General features: G+C 49.3%; 1 protein-coding gene across 2 annotated transcripts in view; it reads right to left on the reverse strand.

Annotated features, from left to right (window-relative positions):
- The window catches only part of HCN4 (hyperpolarization activated cyclic nucleotide gated potassium channel 4), a 112,100-nt gene that overhangs the window by 43,931 nt on the left and 46,111 nt on the right, over positions 1 to 22,058 (reverse strand). For both annotated transcript variants that reach the window (XM_026068384.1, XM_026068383.1), the window contains exon 3: positions 4,925 to 5,086. In XM_026068384.1, the coding sequence (XP_025924169.1) occupies positions 4,925 to 5,086 (162 nt within the window). The remainder of the gene's footprint in view (positions 1 to 4,924; positions 5,087 to 22,058) is intronic.

The following is a 22,058-nucleotide window of genomic DNA, read 5'->3' on the forward strand; positions in this document are numbered from 1 at the left end:
ATGCCGTAGCCTTGTCTCCCRTCCTGCCTCTGGCGCCATCTCCTGCTGCTCCTGACTGCATTCTCTGGATGAACCCTGGACCTGATCATCACCTTGCCTTGTCTGGGACTGTTAGTGGACCCTGTTATCATCACCCCTGCTCTGCCCACCTGTTTAGATGCTGTTGGACTGTGCCCTATTTGGTGAGGGCATTGCCTATGCTGGGGTCACCCTTGGTTCCTGGCTCATAYTCCCTCATGGAGCAGCCCTGCTCTTGCTCCATGACATTTTATAAAACATGATACCCTACAACGTGGCTTCAGAAGCCTCCTGAGTGAGGGTATGAGGGATCTGCTGGCTTGGGGGAAGTTAGGGGTCAAACAGGAGATCCATATAGCATTGCTCTGTCTTCTGCCATAACACAGGCTGCATCAGCTTCTCTTCTTCCGTTCTGTCAGGCAGCTAGTCTCATTCTTTTGGTGGAAGGGAAGATGATTAGTATTTCCTATGCAAGGTTGCTGCATTTAACGTGGGGATATTTGCCTTCCCTGCAGGGTTTGTCAGTTCGGCACAATACCCAAGGGAGTGAGCCACATGTTTCCAAAAGCTTTCAGGTCTCAGCAGAGCTCAGATTTCTCTGATGAGGAACTGCCAGGCAAGGGTCTTGGGGAGATGCTGCTGCCCACACACAGGCTTCTCTGCAGCTGTCTCGACAGTGTTTTCCTTTTTAATAAAGTGCCCTGTGGGGATTCTAATGCTGAAGCTCCTGAGATTAGGGCTGAGAAATTAATACTGGAAACATCCTTCCCTGCCATTTCAGAGCCAGTTCAAAAAGAAGTCCTACAGAGAATCCTTCTACAACTGCTAAAGATGAAACATGGAGCACTGAGAAACTGCCAAGATGAATTGGACCCAGGGGTTCATCGAGCCCCTGATATGATTTTGGCAACACCAGACCCTTCACAGATACCTTGGAAGAGGATCAAGCCTTTAAGAAGCAGATGGGAGGTGATAAATCTTCTCTCCCTGCTGGGTCAGAGGCATAGCTGGTTTCAGGAACTGCCAAGTAGCCACTTCAGGTTGCTATACTTTCCAGGTGGGAAATTCTGGAAGAGCAGCAGCAGTATACTCAAGGAAAGTCATTTCATAAATTTCCCTAAAGCYGCCAAAGCATTCGGCACCTGCCTTCCAGCTCCCCTTGAAAGTAGCWGCTTTGAAAGATTCCTCTTTCTTCCCCAGTGGTTCCATCCCAGCTTTTTAGCYCCTATGTGTAATAGGGGTGGTCCTGCACCAAGTGTATTTATCTCCTCAAATCTGTGATGAGGTCAGTACAGAATGTCCCAATATCCAGCCTGTGGACTCTGTCGAAGATGGATGCTGTCCTGGCCTTTCACCTCCCAACCCTGTCCATCATGGCTCTCCAACAGAGCCATTCTGCAAACAACCATCAAGATCTTGGCACCATGTCTGAGAACAATCCAGGCCACTGGTTTCTTGTCATTTCCTGACTCAGTGACCTCTCCTATTACTTTATTACTGAATATAAGTAAATATTTGCACTAAACATGCCATTCACCTTCCACACTGGTCCACAGACTCCAAATGATACATCTGGAAACCTCAAGAGATCAGAGGACAGAATCTTATTGTGAGAAGAAACTATCTTACTCTAGAATCACTAATTATTCTCCATGTTAAATGCTCTAAATATAGGCTATTTTGGRGCTGCTGCATTCCTGTAAAGCTTCTGGAGTTGAAGCCACTTAGACTAGAGCTGAGGCTTTTATCGTCCCTCCAGTTCTTCATCTAAGTTTCCTGAGACTCCATGTCTGAGAGAGACACTAAGATCATCATTTTTTTTTCACTTTTATTAAATGGAAAAAGTGAAGGTGATTTTGCTGCAGAGGAGAAGCAGCAAAAAAAATCACACATGGAAAGTTTAATTTCCAGCTTCACAGGCTCTCCAGGCTGAGAAGACAAGTACCGCAGTGTGAGTCCTTGCCTAGTAAAGCTCTGCTCTAGATAGAAATTTTCTATCTTGCCTCTTCTGGAGAGTCTGCAGGGTCCTCCTGCCAGTGGGATGCATCCTTCCCCATCTCTCCTCGCTCTTGCTGCTAAGAACGGTGCCTAGACTAAATCTCTTCTCCCTCTGTCCAGTCTTCTGGCATCTTTCAAGACTGCAGCTAATCATTTTCCTTCATTACACAGTTATTACCTTGAAGGTAATTTATGGACTGTGATCATGGTCTGGCCCAACTTACTCTTTTTCTAGACCATACAGATTTACTTCCTTCCTCATCAGGCTCTGATCTCGATATGTTTGTAGCTCTTCTCTCCACTGCACCATGCAAGTGGTTTTGTTTGGCTTTACAGCCTCTGTGTGTAAAGTGTCCAAGAGCCAATTGGCATTAGTTTGTGCCACCCACTTGTGCAGCCTATTCAGTATTACCCAAGGTGCCTCAGACTCATTCTGTTTTAGATACTGATCACTGCGGTATTTGCTTATCCTCGGAAGCACCTGGGAAGGGAGAACAACTCTCTGAGCTTCCCATCTGACTTGCCTGGGATCACACAGGACATCTGTAACAGAGTTGGGAATTGAAATCGGGTGTCCTGTTTTCAGTCAGTGCTCCAACCACTGGGTTATTCTTCCTCTCACCATGTGTGTCTGTCTTTGCTACTTATTGCCTTGTGTAACATGAAGGTTTTCTGTGCATCAGTTACTGGCAGACCTGGTTGCTTGTGTTGGAGCTCTCATCTGCTGGCCTTTGAGCAGAGTGTGCTTCTCACATTTCTAACTCTGACAACCAAGTCTAAAGAAGCACAACTCTAGGTTTTACCTCTTCCCCCAGGGTTGGGTGGAAAAAGCAAATGGAAGCTGTTGCCATCAAATGGCAGCCTCCATCCAGTTCTTTGCAGATGAACACCCAGGGCACTGATTAACATTGTCGACAACTTTGGCACTGACCTGGAAATTAGCCAGAGGCCACATTTGCATTTTAAATTTAGTGTAAGCTTTGGCCCTGCAAGTGCATTGACCCACTACTGTAATGACCAGAGGTAGATAGGAGTGTCTGCTTCTCAAAGACTGAAGAGTCCTCTCCTCTCCTCTGGATCTCCTCCTGCAGCATAGGCAAGGTCCAGGATCAGCTGACCGGGAGCTGAGAGCTATCTGGCCTAATATCTGGCACCTGCCTCGTAGACAGCGGGAGGAGGAGAGCTGAGTTTGGCAACTGACAGCTGAACTCAGAAGTCCCCTTCCTCTGGGGAAACGAGGACAGTAGGAGAGAAGGGGCAACTGCCAGCAGCCCATTCAGCCAGCCTCCCATTTACAGTGCACCCAGACCTGAGACTTAACCTGTTGAGCTGTCCCAAAGGGACTGATWAGTTTGGGGCCCAGGCTAGGGGCAGCTGAAGCTCTGGCTTACAGTTTAAGCAGTTAGAAAATGAGGTGGGTAGGCCTTTGGTCTGGGGTTCTCTCCCAAGCTTTAAATGCAAATAAACACATCTTCAATGGCCATTTGACTAAGGAKCAGTCCCCCTGCAGGAAGACTGAACCACCGAAGCGGGAAAGAGAAGGAAGCAAAATCTAGTAAATGGATGTTAGGAGTAAGGAAACACAGTTCAAATTTGCAGCTCTGAAACTGTCCTGCAAGAGCACCATGACCAAGTCACTTCATCTGATGGGGATGATTTGTGGCTACACCTCCGAGCTCTCCAGGACAAGGAGCTGCCTGGCCTTTCGAACCGGAATAACACAAGCACAACGGGGCCCAGATCTCTCATTGTTCCTGCCATGTAAATAATAAAAAGGCAGCATGGGGGAAGATTAGGCAGCTGCTGCATGGATTGTGCCTCTGCTGCAGATAAATAAAGGGCTCCAGTCTCCATAACTGTCAGTCTGGCACCTTTCAACTGCAGGAAGTGAATGATTATTGCGGTGGGAAGAAATAAATAAATAAGCCCCAAGCAGACGACTATCTCGTGGATGCTCACTCATCTCAGGCATGTGCCCGCAGCTCCGCATGTGGGAGGCATGTGAAGTTGGCAGGTTTTTTTATACTTTACATTTGTTCTGTTCTGCCCAAGTGCCTGCCTTTTTTTTAAGAAGAAACTGATTGGGGGAATCTGGAGGTTAAGAGCTGCAATAAGAGGCAATTTTTGTAAGGTTTGTCAGTTTTTTCTGCTTAATCAACTGGACATTGTCCCTTTGAATAAAAGCTCCTGAATTGTCAGTGAGATGGTTGAAGGGTACCATGAACTCGCTGCGCATTTACCATATGGTATGAATCTCGCTCAGAGCAAACAGCGCAGYGAGCAGCCCGGCTTGGGCTGTTACTGGGAAGCCTGGCTACTGCTGCCACCGCGGGAGGCTGGAATGGGGCCTGGCAGCCTGCCGCAGCCCCCTTCAGTGTCCCAGGGGGTCTTGTGCAGCACCCCAGGGAAAAGTGGGCAGCGTGATCACAGCCACCTTTCGAGCGGATGTGGAGCAGGAGGATGAGCAGTTTCCTTAGGAGCAGTAATGGGAATTAGGATTCTGTGGATGAGACCCAAGTACGGCTCTAGGGCCCCCTCCGCTCGCTGCGGCTCAGTACACCCAGCTCCCAGCCGTCTCAAACCTTGCTCTCTGCTCTCTCCTGCCAGGAGGGGGAGCCTGGCTCCTGCCTTCTGCTGCAGGCAGCCCGCAGCAGGCTCGCTGGGCTTCCCAGCCCCGAGTGGGACTCCCTCAAGGACCCTCCGTGGCCACAGTGTCGTGGCCTTCGGAGGGACTGCTGGATAGTGCAGGAAGGCCCTCAAAGCAGGAAGGGGGAAATGGGAAGCTGGGCAGCGGGGGGATGCCACGTTGGTGCTGGGAGGTTGGCGCTGAAAGGAGGGTTGATGCTGTGGCGGGGGCCTGGAGGCCTGGGCTTAGGGCAGCGAGGGAGCAAGCAGGGCAGGCACTCACCACCATGCGGTTGAGGGACACCCAGCAATCGTCGGGGAAGTCCTGCAGCATGGGCACGAGGAACTGGAGGCAGCCATCCCAGTGGCACAGCAGCAGCATCATCCCAATCAGGTTCACGATCCGCACCACCGCGCTGGCCAGATCGTAGGTCATGTGGAAGATCTGCAGGGGCCAACAGGGAGTAGATTAAACAGCAGTTCCCCAAACAATCAACCCAACGTAATTAGACGCAGTATCAGGGTCAAGAGCCTTGCTAAAGTAACAGGACAGGCTGAGTCAGCTCAGCTCAGGTCAGTCACTGCATGCAAGCAGAACTAGCTGAAGAATAGATTAAAAAAACAAAATACAAAATCACAATCATTCACCCCTCCTGCCCTTTGATTTTGCATTTTAATTTACATTTAAAGCTCCATAGCTCATTTGACAATACAAGCTGGTTGCTCAGCCACTCCTCACAAATAAACTTCACCATTACATCATTCTAGCTGCAGTGCCCCTCTTTGATTTCTGCTCTCGCTCAGTATATGCTACACCCTGACTCATGGTAGAAGCTAGCTTTGTACTGGATGTCGGAAGCAGGCTCTGCAAGTCTCAAGTGCAAGAAAGCATGGCCTCAAACTCAGCAGAGATTTGGGGGGAGGATCTGACGCAACTATTTCTTCTACTAGCTGCTAAATCTCTTCCAGTCTTATATTAAGGTATGCAAGGAAAAGAGAAACATGGCAGAACTAGGCAACAGCCTTGTGTTGGCACAATACAGTAGCTTTTAGCAAGGAGGCCCAGAAACCTGGAAATGGGGAGCTGCAACCACATCTCCACAGCCACTTCTCTAATGCAAAAGAAGCCCATGACCCTATTGTCCATAGAACTAGTCCTAAGCAGGACATGCTGAGCAATCCAGCTTCCCTGTCATCAAAGCGGTGTACGCAGTCTCGGATTACTTGGTGGCAACTGTATTTTATTCCTCGGGACGGCGTGCTGTGCAGACATCGGGGCTCCTTGGCCCTTTTATGCCCAGCTTTGCGGTAATAGCTAGACACGCTTGGCATGCTAGTGACTGCTATCCTAAGCTACGTATCCGTCCAGGAATGGTTTTCCCTGCCTTGTAGAAGGCCACAATGAGATGGGGAGACTGGTTGAGGCGAGTGCCGCCAGCCCAGTGTAACTCAGCGCAGAGCCCACCTTCTGGTCTCTTAGCCCATTCCCACAGATCTGGAAGACAGCAAGCTTCAGCTTGCCACCAGGCAATGGTTTGAATGAAGGAAGGACAGCACCCATAGTCCTCACAGGGTGCAGCCTTCCAGCTAAGGGAACCTATTGCATCGTAGGGATATGGATGCAGCCTTGAGGGTCCTGCCAAATTGTCGCTGTGGCCCAAGCTTCACAACCACCAGATAATGCTGTTGGGCCACGCTGGGATCAGCACAGTGGTGAGCTCAGTGCAGCTCCCCTTGATATGTCACGTTCTCCTCTGAACAGCAGAATCGGATGGTTAAATGGATGCTGCTACAGGTAAGAACAGCCTCTCCCGTGAAACTCGCCTGCTGGGGCGCAGCAGGGAGACAGCCTGTGCTCCCCCCATGAGGGAGTTCCTCTCACTCCAACATCACCCTGCAAACAGAGCCCCCACCACATCTGGCATCCTCTCCCACATGCCGCCATGTTGTCAGGGCAATCTGTGGCAGAGCCATGATGGATGGAGACCTGACAGCCATGCCCCAACCCTGCCAGCCCGTCCTGCCCCAGGGCCTCGCCTGGAGAAGCGTTGATCACTGCTCCCCACACACAGTGTTGCTGTCGCTGCTGGAGGAAGAGTGAAATATTTGGACAGCTGTGTGTGAACGAAGCGGATAGACTCACTGCTGTCAGCTGCCTCCACTGCGCCTTGTCAGGGGCCTCCCCATGGTTTCAAGGTACATAGAGCCTGGCTGTTTTGCAGCTCAGCCCACGGTCTGTTGACACAAYGTCCTAGTTGGATTTCAAGGAAGGAACTGAAAAGCAGAGGAATATGAGGGGCAAATAGGACTACTGTGAATCCGTGCAGATGGGACTTGTGAAGGGAAAAGAGTATTACCCCGAACAGATGAGGCTGCACGTGCCAGCAGCACGTCCCAGCTATTCCTGCATTTCCATCCTGACCTACAGGCCCTGATGCTCCCTTCCAGGGCGTCTTCCAGTCAGCTCTGTCCTGATGGGGCTACGTCAGCTTGAATCTCCCCGCACAGCTCTGCCAGTGCTTGTTTATCCCACCCTACGGCCCCTGCTGCCCTCTCAGCCCCAGCAGCGCTGCCATTGCCCCTTCGCCAGGCCCCACGGCCTCTCCTGCTCTCCCCCTCCAGGCTCCCCCCGGCTCTGCTCCGTACCCCTGGCCTGCCCTGCTCTCCAGCCCCGCGGCATTGCCCTTGCCACCTGGTTTCCGACCTGCCAGCCCACCTCTCGTTACAGGGCAATTCCAAGCGCTTTTGCAAAACTGACCTCTGAGGGAGGACACCGTGCAGGGCACACAGGGAGCCCTGTCCAAACGCACAGCTCCCTTATGGATGCAGCAGGATTTACTCCCAGTTCTTCCGAAGTAAAATAAACCCATAAACACAACTTCCCTATGGGGCGTCAGCCGAGCACCTAACACAGGTGATATGGACACAGGCGTGCTACGTAGCCRTACGGCCATGTCCATGTAGCTGCGTGGTGCTCTGATTGGGGCGGTCCTGCTCCCTCCCACGGCAGTAGCTACCTGCCATCTTCACCTGTACCAGTGACGGCCCTCCTTCGGCCCCAGGGTAAGTCAGTTCAAGCAGCTAAAAAAGCAGAAGACTAATTCTGTAAAAGAAAGGAATCACGTTTTGTCAGCTAGCTCCCTAAATTGGCTCACCGTTCTGTTCGCGGAGCTGGCTGTTCAGTCTGGATGCTCATTTCCACACCAGATATTAACACTTCCCTGCCTAATCAGGATGCCTCGAGCTTATGTATTAAGAGACGCGACATGCTCAAACCCCGCTGGGCGGGAGCCATAGAGGAAGGCCGGGAAACAGAAAGATGAATGATTTGGATAACTGCGTCTAAACCCTGTTATTTCCTCTGCGTCCACGGTGCAGCTGGAGTCCACAGTGTCACTTGGTGTGACAAAGGCCATTCTAACAATATTTCTGGGCTGAAAAGAAAAAAATATCCAAAATCCAGCATGAAAGGCTGTTCTAGGAAATCCGACTCTCATTGCTGACTCAATAGGTCAGGATGAGAGCTGAGCACATAATTCATAGGAATAATTCCTACTGGTTTCATCCTTTTTTTTTTCCATTGCAGAAATGATCATTCTCATTTAAATAACCCAAAGTGAATGCAGCCTACTCCAGTGACAGCCATGGGCGATGCTTTTAATGAAGCCAGAGCAGCAGTTTGCAAGAGGATCAGTGAGCGGATCTCTTGCATTGCCAGGGTTTTACTGTACTAATGACTTTTCCTCTCCTACCTACCTGTGGTTTTCAAAGAGTTCTGGCCCTCCCGTAACCTGGGGAACTCCAGCCAGGGAGAGGGAGAAACACCACCAGATTTAGGAAGTGCCTTCCTTCTTTTAATTTAGAGAGTGAGGGAATGGCTGGTTTGGGGAGAAAGGTAAATGGATATGGAGCTGCTTCTGTGATGACTGGGATCTATTCCAGTAAGGCTAGAGCACAAAGCCTTTACGTGGTGGTCCATCTCCAAAACAGAGGCATGATGGAGTGTGTTTGCTTCTGCCATTAGGCCCCGCTGCCTCCTCTCATGTGCTGGCAGCTCACGCACTTGCTGGCAGCTGAGAAATGGCAGCTCTGCGTGAAGTGTGCATGTCTGGGGTCACAGGCCTTTTTCCACTGCTGGGCCACCCCAGCCTGCAAGGRGGGAGTGCTGCCACCCGTAAATGTAGGACCCAGTGTTGAAGCATGAAGGGGAGAAGGATGCACCTGCTCTTGTAGCACACAGATGTTCCCATCACAGAGCTCAGAGAGGCCAAGAGCCGAGTGGACATTTGGAATTGCCCTCTAACGCCCAGACCTGCCTAGGGGAGGCTTGCCGCGGGGCCAACACAAACTTCCCATACCGGTAGTGGCTATATCTGCCCTACGGACAGCAAGGATGGATTCAGCTCACCTCCTCTGGACATTCAGACTCCAAGTTAATATCTAGACTATCACTAGAGGCAATGGATGGAAACACAYCTCCAGAGGGAGGCATCTAGTCTGTGGCATTTGTTTGACTGAGAAGGGGGTGCACTTTGTCTCAGGAATTCCCGTTTCTCAGTGCTGACCGTGAAGTGAGCCTAGACAATGAACTCCAACTGCAGATGTCTGAACGGCAGGTGAGACAAATCCAATTTCAAATGTCAGTCTGAGGAGCTAGCAGTTCATGCCCACTCCTCAGAATACATTTGCATTCGAATGGAAGAGAAAAAAAAGAAACACTCACCCCGCGGCACACAGAAATAACTGCAAAGGGGTGTGAATGAACACCTTTCCCTGAGAAGAAGCTCCTGTAAATGGTCCCTGTGTTGCAGGGAATAAAAAACTCCAGTCGCTTGCTGGAGAGTGTTGAAGCTAGTGCTGCAGTATCCTAAAACAGCCCTTAGCTCGTCAGAGAGAGATGGGGAGGACACACGCTAGAATAGCTGGTCCGCGAGCAGGGGAATGTGAGCGGTAATTGGTACTTCTCTGGTTTTCATCATTAACACTCGGGGCTTTCTTGTCCTGTTGCAACACAACCCAGGCTGGGTCCCAGAGCATCACACCTCCTTCTGCCCCTGGAACTGCTTGTGCTTGCAGTCTTTCAGCTGCCTGCGATTTGAAAAAAGGGAGTGAGGAGGAGGAGAAGGAGGAAGCACAGGTTCAAGCTCAGAGTATCCGTTTGCAAGGGCATTCTCTGATAGACCTAATGTCCCCATTTCTTGACTGTCCAAAACAAGCGGTGGCTTGGGAACCCCTGTTACAAAGTCAGTTCTGTGCTTCCAGCCAAAGGGCACCTTGCAGTGCTTTCGGAAAGGTCAGCATGGGGAAAAGCGGGAGAACCAAAATTTCCCTCAACAAAGTAGTCTCTAGTTGTACAAGGGCTCTACTTTGGAATCCCACATATACTGGACAGGCTAACTATTGGGATCCTAATGGTATGAACCAACAAACTCTGTACAGTGCTCCTCAACTGGCTCTGTACTGCAGCAGGATCCCTCTCTCCTGACCACTTGCGCTGGAAGAAATTAAGGACATCTTAAGAGAAGGGGGGATCTGGCTCTGGCAGTGAAATGAGGGCTTTGACTCAAAACAAGGTTGCATGTTTAATTAAACATTTTGTTTTCTGTGGGTACCTAGCTCAGTGTGGCTATCCAAACCAACAGGTCAACAGAACTTCTCAGACCCTTGAGAGCAGCGTTGCATTAGTACATGTCTCTGCCTAGGGCCGTGGAGGCTGGACTCCCCTGAGAGATGGAGATACTGCCAACAGGGGAGGGTGCAGTCGTGGCTGAGCAGCCCCATGCAGGAGGCAGCTCGCTCCAGACAGCCGGCACCAGCCCTGCCAGGCCCCGGCGAGCAGTGGCAAAGCCTCTGTCTCTGCACTCTGCCCCCCAGCGCTTCAGGCCCTGGTAGCTGGGGCGAATCTCAGACCCCTGCAGGCTCTGCATGAACACGAGTGCCGTATGTGGAACAAACAGGTCTCCCAAAGGGTCTGGGAATCACGATGCAGAGGCACAGTAATGATTCTGTTCGGAGCCGGCGTGGCTGAGCCAGAGCTAAACACCCCGCTAGACAGAGCTAACAGCATGCACCGTCGCTCGGCTGAATGCTGGCTCTGTGCAGCACCGACTTGCGTCCACAGGGTTTATGAACAGATTCTGCACCACAGGAAAGCAGCGAAACTGCTTGTTGCCCTTCACTAGCTCTAGGAGCAATATAGCAGGATTTCTGTAGCACCGCGTCCAAACTAAGACAGCCTGCTGCTCCCAAGCCAGTCCTGGTGCCTGTATCCACACCATGGTTAATACACAACAGCGCTAAATCCCCCTGTGGATAATCAAGTGGGTGTTAAACTACTCCAGCTTAATAGAAAACAAAGCATCTACTGGTAATTCATGGTTTAAAAAAAACAAAGACCTTAGGAGGAAACACAAAACTCAGAATCAACACTGTACCTTACGCTCTTCTGAGGGTTTAGGGGTCAGAGATAAAATGGGTCTGCTGTGAGGGAACGCGTATTTACTTACATTTAAGAACAGTATTTGTTGACTATGCGGAAGAAAGTTGGGATGTCTTTCACTTTTCCTTCCCTTACTTGACTTTTGTAAACAACAGTGGTAAAGATATGTTTTCCTCTTAGAGGCATTAGCTGTCTTTTCACATCTAAGTTTTAAGTCTCTCGACATACTGGAGGTGGGTGTTTTTTGTGAAGAGCTTTTCTGAGCCTAAAATATTGTTAGATAGACTAGCGTAGGGTGTCTGTACTAAGTCCCTGCATCATCAACGGTATGATATGCACAGTGTACATATCACCCACCTAATCGCTGCCTGGGCCGCATCCTGCTCAGTTTATGAGAACTGACTAGACCACAGTCTAAGCTGTTACTCCTTCAAGCCAACACGTAAACTGAAGGCAGCTCACTGGGCAAGCAACGTTTTCCTCATTTAGGGATCACGACCACCCGGCAGTGGCAACTCCTGTGCCAGGACGCTAAACGTCACCTCGCACATGCTCCGCCAAAATCTTGACTGACACAACCCATGTGACATGGAAGGTTTGGGGATCCTTGATGAGCAAATATGTCCTGGAAGGGTGAAGGGAGGGGAGAGACAACCAACATGCAAAGCTCACAGGAGGGCTTCCCCCGGGAGGCAAAAATCCTCGCCAGGCATAGGCAGCGTTACTCGCAGTGGAGCACCGAAGCACGCAAGCCGTGAGCATACATAAGCCACGCACAGAGCCGACCGCCCCGAGCGATTCAGACACTGGAGGGACACCCCGGAAATGAAAGTCAAGGGAGAAAGGGCAGCTCCCGAGAAACTCAGCGGGCTGGGTAAACCCACACCACCGGCAAACACAGCGTTTCAGCGCAGCAACGCCGAAGCTCTCTGTGGCTGTTTTCCCTCTCCCGATGCTGCCGATGAGCAATGCAGCAGCAACCCCTTTACTTCTGCTTCCCTCTCTCTCCCCTATTTGCTATTTTTTCTTCCAGTGATGTCACTGTTTAGCTGTGCCAAAACATAAACTAATTTTACTCCAAAAGGTTTGCTGTCCCGAGTAACTCATCAGGCCACGCATTTTGGTTTTTTTGGAAAGACGGGACAAAATGCTGTTCTTGCCATTAAAACATACAAAGATATGAACTTGGAAATCCTGAGGCAGCTGTCGCCAGCCTGGACTGCTGAAAAGGGCCTTAGTCAAGGAGGAAAATTATGCAAAGGGATACAACTGGGCTTATGTGCAACTTCCCAGGGTACTGGAAGGTGGAATTCCCCTCTGAAGGAAATCTGCTTTGGGGCAGACAGCTTTGGGCTGCRCGAATCGCACTGTGTTTGGCACACCAGCACATCGGCATGGGAGGCAGGGAGCCTCCTGATCCAGATCGTATCGGGAAAACGCCGAAAGCAGCCGCCAGCACAGAGCAGATGGACTGGAGAAGGGAAATCTTCTGCGGTGCACAAATACATCAGCAAGCAGCGTGCAGATTCACGAAAGCGCTTGACAGTCTGAGATGGTCTGGGATTTGGTTTTGCTGTTTTTCTGTTGTGCCAGGAAGGAAAACTATAGCCRGAAGATCAAGTTTTAGATGAAGGCAAGAGGTTGGGGTTGCTTCTCTTTTTATGCTTGCTTTGCACCAAATGACWCAATCAATGTCAGCGGAGCTGCTGATGCTGCCTTGAGTCAGTGCGAGAGGAGAATTGGGTCCGTGATTCATTAGGTTGAAYGCTCACGGGGGCAGAGATTCGGGAGTGTGCCTGTCTCAGGGCTGTCTGGAACAGCGGAGTTTGAGGGACGCGCACGGAGTGCCAGGTGTTAAGAGAGATATCCAAGTAGATTTTACACTTTAAATAATAATCCTTTGTGCTGCCGTGGCAGATTTCATCTGAAGGTCCCAAGGGGCTCAGCTGACATTAATCTGGTATGCTTCAATATCTCCAGTGCACGTCCTATCTCCGTTATTACAGATGGGCAAAATGAGGCATGTAAAAGGGAAAAGCCACTTGCCAAAGGTTGCGCAGGAAGCTGAGAGCAAAGTTTTGAACCAAATTTAGTGGTGCCAGCTTCGATCTCCTGCTCTAACCATTGCCCATTTATCGGGGCTACTAACTAGAGCCCACGGAGGTACCCTACAAATTCAGAAACGGCCACATCAGCACCATCAGAAATAGGAGTGTGGATGTCCAGCGCAAGGCAGGGAGAAGAGATCTCAGGGCAGCCCGATGCAAGCCTGCAAGACCCCTGCCTCCTCCTGACGTGGTTTAACTCTTCCCAGGCAGCTTGCTTCTGCCTAATGGAAGCTCTTCTCCAGTCATGAGCTGAGGGGCCACAGACAAAGAAGAGCAGAAAACCCAAGCAAAAATTTAAAATAGCATTTTCTTGCCTTCTCCCCCAGAGACTTGTGTCTACTGGAAAATATTTACAGCAGGGAAAGGTGAAATAGCAGGACTAATTAGCACGCAGAAAGCTGGCATAAATGGCAGGTGTTTATAGATATATATAACCCCCCAAAGATCGTGCCACCACCATGTGTTTTTGCCTCTTGCACTCCCAGAGTTCAGGTTGTCGTGACAACAGCCCCCCTTCCCTCCCCATGCAACCGTTCCCAGCCTCGACTTTAATCCTCATCGTTTTAAGAACTTTTGTCACCACGGCAACATGACAGAGACTTTTAAAAATATTTTCCAGCGCAACTCAAACAACTGACTTTCCTGCATGGTTTTCTTTAAACGTCTCGGTTAAACACTCGGGGTCGGATTCGGCCTCCTCTGAACTTGGCTGTAAGCTCCCTGGATGCTAGTTAAGAGAGGAAGGAGACGGCCGGGGCTTCCAGCGCAGAGGGACGACGGCAGGTTTCCTCTCCCGGGAACGGGGCTAACAGCAGCAGCGCCAGGCCTGGTGCCAGCGCTTCTCCCGGAGCCCACACGACCCTGCAGCGTGGGCCCCCTTGCTTTCCAGTGGGGCTTATGCTCTCGCATGCTTTTACAGCTCAAGTTTTCAACAGTACCCACGTTCCTCTCGATACAGTTAAACGCTATTGAAAAGAAGAAACCTCCAAGCCCCCAGGGCTGGAAGTAGGTTAGGGGTCCAGCTCTCAGTGCCAACTGGGTAACTAACCTGCCGAGGCGTTTTTGTAATATCTCATGGCTCTTATCTGCATCTTTGGAATCTTAATGCTTCCAAGAAGCCAGCAATGAATCACTCCTGGAAATAGGTCACAGGCTTTTTTGGAAGTTCAAGAATGACCACAGTCATCAGGCAAAAGGGCTGTTTAGCTCGATCGACACACAGGTACGCCCAGGGAAAGAAATATTTGGGAAGGCTGAGGGGAAGGAAGCATAAAGACCAGAGAAGGGGTCAAGAAACATAATTGGTTTGCAAATGGGACTCGATTCATGTTAGGAAAAGCTGGCTACCGTGGGGTAAGAGGTGAAGTCCGTCCCGGCCAGGCACATGGAGAAGGAGCGCTGAGCGGTCGGACCCTGCGCCCGGAAGAGCAGCCTCCACATAGCTCTGCACCGGACCGGCATTCGCTGAGGGTGTTCGTCACTGGAAAAGGCAGCTGAGCAGCAGGATGAGGTAATCGATGGATGACTCAGATGATGTAGGTGAGCTCAGGCTGCAGACTATGTCAGAAGGACCTCATTAGTGATCTGATCAAAAAGACGTTCAGCTAAGTGGGAAGACACCCCTCGAGTGCAACGAGCTATCAGGCACAAAGCCAATTAAAATGGTGAGCATGGGCAAGTAACGGGACAACATAATAACGGCAATAACGAACACGTTATGCTATCACCTAGGTCAGTGACACCCCTTCCCTTGGAAAACGAGGTCTGTTTCCAGCCAGGAAGTTAAAAACTTGTAGAAATAGGTGTTCAGAGGCAGGGGATCCCAGATCTTTCCTCCCAGCAGCGATAGCAGCTCCCAAAGCAGAGCCATGTCACATACTGTCTTGAAGCTGTTTCCCTTCGGTCAAGTGTCAGCTTAGTTTGTGGATCCCTGATTAAGAGGCAGGAGTTAAAAATCAATAATTACAGAACAAATTCTGGGACAGTTTGGTCCAAGAAGGAAATGGTGACAAGCAGATGTGACAGAGGTATCTCGGAAGAGGTCACTGTAATGCGGTAGGTTAGGTGCTCGTAGCGACCCTCTCTCTCATGCAAAGACAAGAGGACTTTTAATGAAACTGAAGTGTCAGGTGATAAGAGGAAATGCTCCTTTTTCCACACATGTGCAGTTTCCTCTGTATAATACATTGCCACAGGAGCCCTTCAGGCCAAGAACTTGGCCGGATACTAAATACATGCATGCATAAATAAATGGCTGAATAATAACTTAAAAGAATTGGTTCATATTCTTTCTTTTCAGGACTTAAAAAAACTTTTAACCAATGAAACGGAGGAATAAATCTACCTGTGGGCAGATTATTGTACAGCTGTTGTTGGAATTCATCGCATGCTCCCTCTGAAGCAGGTGACCACTATTACGAACAGGCTGCTGGGCGAAAGGAGCCTCTGGTCTGCCACAGGGCTTCCTCTTCGCCATTTACACACATGAAAGAGTCCGACCCAGAGAACTGTTGACTATCAACTGTATTTCTGGGCAGAGATACACAACCAGGACATGGGAAAAAGAAAATCAGATCAACAGAAGAGAACCTTCAAATGAAGAAAACTGGCTTCTTAAAATTCAGATCAGATGGTAAAGCAGCCACAGCTCACGGCCTGGAGAAAGTTGTCACTAAACGAATTAGCAGCAACCTTTGTCTTCATATTTCTTCCAGTCACACTTCAATTTTCCAGGCTGAGATTCAGAACAGATTTAAGACAATCCAAGAACGTCACTTAACGTACTCATGGATTCATATGGTTAGCAAGTTGGATACAATATACACTCGCCAGGTCCTGTCCAGTAAGCGCAAGCTTGCTGAAGAATTAAAGAACTCATAGAGGATATTCTGGATCAGTTTGTATTTCTGTAATGCACCTTGCATTTCAGTTAAGAGTAAAGCACGGGCACATTAAGCCTTTATTAAGTGCTATTCAAACGTCTAGAGATAGCTCACGGAGAGATGAGCAGAAACAAGGCATTTGCAGAAGCGAAGGGAACATGCACCGGTTTGTCTTCTCAACGCCGCTCTCGGCATAAGCGGATCAAGCCGCACGCCCGGCTGAGGCACCCGGCTCCTCTCAGCATGGGCTCGAGCAGCTGGAAGCACAAGGGTCACAGGCTCGTTCCCCACCGAACTCGGGCCCCTGGCGCCACAGTTAGACCTCTCCAGGGACCACCCTCCAGCCGCACCGCGCAGAGACCAGGGCAGCAGCCAAACCAGTCCTGCCGGCTCTTTAAACGAATTGCAGCTACACAGATTTTCACACTGATCTCTTCTCAGCTCTGCAGCTAGCTTTTGTTTCAAGGACCCGGCTTTCTGTCAACCAGAATGATGGCGAGTGCTTTCCTCCTGTTTTTAAACAGGGCGGAGGATGTGAACTCCAACCTGCCGCATCGGCCCGTTGCGGCTGGTATTGCATTACGCTTGGCGATATTTCTGTACGAAAGCACCATCCCTCGCTGCGTAGCGCCCTGCTCCGCCTGCCAGGACAGCTGCCGCTCTTAGGGGAGATGGAGTCTTTCCACCTAACTCAATCCTCCGGTTTAATTCGATTACAACCTCGGCAACCAAACACGACTTCCACCCTGGGCTTTTTTATGCCGTTAGTGGCTGCGACATCCATGAAAGGAAGCAGCCCGCCGGGCCCGGAGGCTCGAGTAGTTTCGCGTGCCGCGAGGCAGAGTGTGAGCGAAGATAACAAAAGCTCCCACGGCTCCAAACTCCGCGGCGCTGTATTTTAACTGCGACCGAGGCTACTCAGCACAGCGGCCTGCTTTTCGGATGGGCTCAGCAGTTGCCTGCCAAGTCTCCAGGGATCTGCTTTGGGCCCCTTCTCTTTTTCTTCTTGCTAGTAAACTTGCAGAAACGGCAGATGGAAAGGAAGGTGTGCTTGACACGGCGGTGAAAACATGTTTGAACTGCAGCGCCGTACAAATGCAGAGCAGGGGTTTTCAGGTGCTGGCTAGGCTGGTGTTTGCTCCCCAGCAGTACAAACTTAAACTGCCTTGTTCCGGCGTTGCATTTTTTTTGGATGCAGACTGCTTTGACATAGCCTGGTCTGAATATGTCCAACAAGGATCTGAATTGACTTTTGGGGACCGAGTTTGCCAGCAGAGTACCAAAACATTTAGTCGCATGTACTGACGGAAATTTATTTCCCTACAGTATACGGCGCGCACGGCACCCGCCCAAGCCAAGCGGCAGGAGATGCAAACGCCGTCCTGCTCTTTTCGAGTAACCACAGTAAGACAATCTTTTCAGTCCTGCAACCTGCATCTCAGAGAAGACATCTCTTAAAAGAACAACTCCTTGAAAATAACTCCTTGGGTAACATAAACCTCAGCAAACCTGTACCTTCAGGTAACCTTCACAGCACGAGGCAGAGGAGACACAGAGAAGCTGGAGGACGAGGAGCTGTCGGAGGAACGACGGCCATCACCCGCGCGCGCACGCAGCCCGCGCTGCCCAGGGAGGCGAGGGAATGGCAGGGGCAAGCGGCTGGGCTCCTTTTTGGTTGCATTCAAGGATTTGGGGAGGGGGGAAGTGGAGCTTCATTTCTCTTTAACCAGTAAGCACTAGGTTGTATTTCTGAAAACATGACAGCTTAATTCCTGCTGTGGTTGAATACAGATGCCATGAAAGATTATAGAAAAATGAACTAAATCGGAACAAAGATGTTTAAAAGCAGTATTTAAATGCTACCTAAAATGTTCCTAAACCGCCGTTAATATATGCTGGGCAGGAACACAGTCCCTCAAGGCTGCCATTTTAATTAGAATTCCAGCAGGAAATGCTGCCTGATGGCAGGTTATCGAGGCGAAAATACCCAGAGCGGTAGCCAGGGAGCAGACAGAGATTTGCACAGGTCTTTTAGGGATATAATAATAATAATAATAATAATAATAATAATAATAATAATGGTTTGATAGGGATGTGGTAGATTTAAGCAAAATACCAGGGTGTTCTAAAAAACTGCTGCTGCCCCCCTGCCTCCAGCTGTGCCTCAGAGGTGGAGGTCCAGAGGCAGGTCATCGAGCTGATAACGCCCTCTTCGTGCTCACGTTACAGGGCGTTTCCGTCCTAGACATGACCCTCGAAGCCTTACACCCTTGCTTTGCAGTGAACCTACATCAGCCGACTGACCAAAGGGAAAAAGATACCAGCAAACACTTTTAAAAGGCCACACCCGTTCACAGGTGGGTTTTTTGCCCTTGCTCCCCACGCTTTTACCCTGAAAAGGAACAGGTGTTAGATACCAGGTCCTCATCCGTCAGTGCTGGATGACCCAGATACCCCCGTGGCACTGCAAGACCCTCCCATAAATGTTAAAATCCTAATGGAAGTTTTTCTTGCTGTTGTATCACATGACCAGAAGGCATTTTATTGATATTTCCCTCCAAAAGGCACACTACACGATAGAAGCACTGAAAACCAGCTCTTTTCTTTGGCGCAGTTTTTGCTGTTTTCCTTCTGGTATGGCTTTGCTGCTACATCCATTCAAACTTTCCTGCTAGTCCTGATAGGAACGTGACCCACCATCCTCTCCTAACTCGCTCCTCGCCCAGCCTGTGAGACTCACTTCCTTTGCACCAGTGTACACGAAGAAGAGCTCCACTAACTTCCGTCGAAACCACTTGAAGAGAACAAGGTCAGATCACATCAGATGTGGATCCCAGTTGCTCCGGGAAGCTCTCTTTGGCAGCAACCAAAATCAGATAGTTTAGAACAAGGCATAGGAAACCTCACATCAGGCAGAGAGATGATATCCCACCTCCTCGGAAGACTTCACCTGAATGCATAATAGTGAGAGATTGATTTAGTCTTGGAAGCGGGAGTGTTTTTTAACCTTCCAAAGCACTTGCCTACCTTGTAACTCTGGGTATTCTCATAACTCACATAAACACCCAAATTGCCCTTGAATTTTGCTATCTGTGGAAGAAGCTCCAGTGTCTGTATACATGCTGGCAGAACGAGTATTTCCTGAAATTCATTTGGAATTTGCTGCCTTTTCAATTTCTTTGACTGCTCCATATCCTCATTGTATAAGGCAGGAAGAATATATAGCCCTCATCTTCTTTTTCTAGCCCACTTATTACCTTACGAGCTTTTTTCTTTAAGCTCATCCCCTTAAAGGAAAGAATTTCAAACTTTTGATTTTTTCCAGGTTGTCCTCAATCGTTCCCATCAGGATTTGCTGAATTCCCTTTACTCCTACAATGCTGAAGTAGCTGAGTTGGGATATTTTTATCACCAGTTATCCTATGATGGTGATTTATACAATTTTTAATGCTGTTCTCCACCCTGTGCTCCCCCAACCCCAGTTCTACTTTTTTATCATCTCTAGCAGAGAATCAGACGGGAAGAAGCTATATAGAAGAAGCCTCTATAAGGAAGCTATACTGTGAAACAGAAATGGAGCTGCTTTAGTGCTCATACTCTCCTCCTTACTCCGGTATGGTTTCTTGTTCAGTTTTAAAAGAAATTGAGTCCTTGGGGAATTCGCTTCATAACCTACTCATTCGACCTCTCCTCCCTTGCCCTTCATAGTCTGGATCTTTCTTCAGCTTGTCCTGCCTTGTCTGATTTAATGACACCTCATTGCTGTGAAAGCCCCCAGTGCAGCAGTGGGAAAATTCACCCCCATCAATGTAAGAAGAAATGGGCAGAAGAAGTGATGGTGGCAGCACTGAAAAATTACCAGGGGAAATGAAGTACATAAAAATGACAGCATTGATCATTCTTTACAATTCCCTAGCAGCTCCCTGCGTGCTGCTGCAGCAGAGCCTTCCCCATCAATACCTCTGAATATTTATTCAGAGAAATTAAGTCCAGGGCACAATCTGCTTTACCTCTGCCACCGATTCAGTTTTACAAGAGCTACGTCTACACCGGCAATGTCTACAGATGCTACAGACTATGTACATATAGGCTATATCTAAACTGCAAGGTGAGAATGGACTCCAAGCAAGCATTAATATGTGGAGCCCTGTGACACACATTTTTCCATCCCCAGCGGTGGCTGTAGCTGTAGGCGCCAGTTCAAAGTATCAACACTGTATTTAGGAGGGCTGGCTCAGGGTATCTGCTCCTGGATGGGCTTCAGCCTCACTCATGCTTGATCTGTTGAGGTTGTATGAATGGGAGCTGTGCAAAAGGGCTGAAAATACTCAGGCCTTCACTCTCGGGAGAGGCACGGCTAACGTGTAGCCTGTGTCTGAACGCAGCTTGCATGGACACAGGGCAGCCGCCGGACAAGCTGGCACTCAAGGAGTGACTCAGCCTCGTGCTGAACTGACAGCAGGAATCCGGAAAGGCTTACATTGCATTGCATTTTCTCCCCCCTAAAAGAGCACTGATAGAGTGGTAAAACTGCAACACAGGACTCGGTTTCTGCACGAGAGAGCTATGCTGTAAGAGGGGACAGGGAAGCGACCAGAGCAGGGCTTCAATGGTCTGCGTTTACTGTAACCAGTGTCTTTTTCATGAGCACTTCTAACCTAAGGCAGAATTACTGTGTCAGTGGTGATTAGAAATAAAGCTGCATCCCTGACCCTGTAAAGCTTTGGCAGAGCAGGAAACATGAATCAGGACAGAAAAATGGACAGAGGCAGAGGATGGAGATACCAGGAGCGGCTGCAACATACGGGATCAGGCAAGGAGAAGCAGCAGGGCAGTAGGCACATTCTTCCTAGGCAAGCTAAAAGGTACTCGTTTCAGGAAACTTCAGCACTAGGACTAAATGATTCTCTGTTTTAAATAATACTGTTAGTTCCTTTCTGTGTGTTTACAGTGCTTTCCCCTCCACAAAGTAAACAGGGAGTTAAATTGCATTCAAGGAGTTCTGGGCATGAAATGCTGGGAGGAAAGTGCCATTTTGAAACCCAAGTTTGGACAAAGTCTTGGCCCCTTCTCAGACTTCGGTCATCCCAGGGGAATTGGAAGCTCCAAAAAGACAAGACTTGAACCTCTTCAGGTTTCAAAGCCTGAATGGGAAAACCCAGATATTAGCTTGCTCCATTAGTTTTGCGCTTAGCGCGAATTCAAAACCATAAGGCTCTAATTTCTCAGTTCTGTCAGATACAGCTGAAACCTTACGCGAAGGGTGGCCTAGCCTCCTTACACTAAATTCACAAGGATAGCTTGGGTTCACAACACCATCGCACTTCAGGATATTGCGCACATGGTGGGCAGCTAGTGACACACGGGAATTACACTGCAGTTCCTCTTCGTGACCACCTACAAACTGGTGACTTCCTCAAGAGAATTTTCTCTGGAGCATGCAGATGGGTGCAGACGCTCCAAAGAGCAGTAAACAAAATAATCACAGGAATCCAGAACCCAGTGGGAAGGCTGAAAATGAAGGGAGTCAACAACAGATGTCTGCTATCTCAGTTAATAGTTTGGATCTCCCTAAAAGCTGAGGCACCTCAGACTCTGGAAAGATTAGATTTGTGTCCAAATTTTTTAGTAAATGATTGATATTAGAGTCTGAACTTTGGAACTCTCCCTACCACAGAGACAAGAAATGATCTGAATGTCAGGATTTCATTAGGGATCCCATCTCATCGATGAGATGAATGGACAAGCTTTAGGCAATGGGCTCTTCTTCAGATCTACCGGATGTCAAATGGGAGGTGAGGAGGAAAGGGTTAAGGATTGTTAAGGATGGTGTGAAGGGGCATGAAGTGGAAAGTACTGGGATGCAACTAAAAGGGGGACAACTCTAAATTGAACACCAAGGCAAAATACTGACCACAAGGCTTCTTTAGCAGCATTACCTTGCTATGGGAAATGCAGGAAGACACAATCTGGGGCATTTGAAATCAG

This window comes from Apteryx rowi, unplaced genomic scaffold (assembly GCF_003343035.1).
Source record: "Apteryx rowi isolate R43461 unplaced genomic scaffold, aptRow1 scaffold_27, whole genome shotgun sequence".
NCBI lineage: Eukaryota > Metazoa > Chordata > Aves > Apterygiformes > Apterygidae > Apteryx > Apteryx rowi.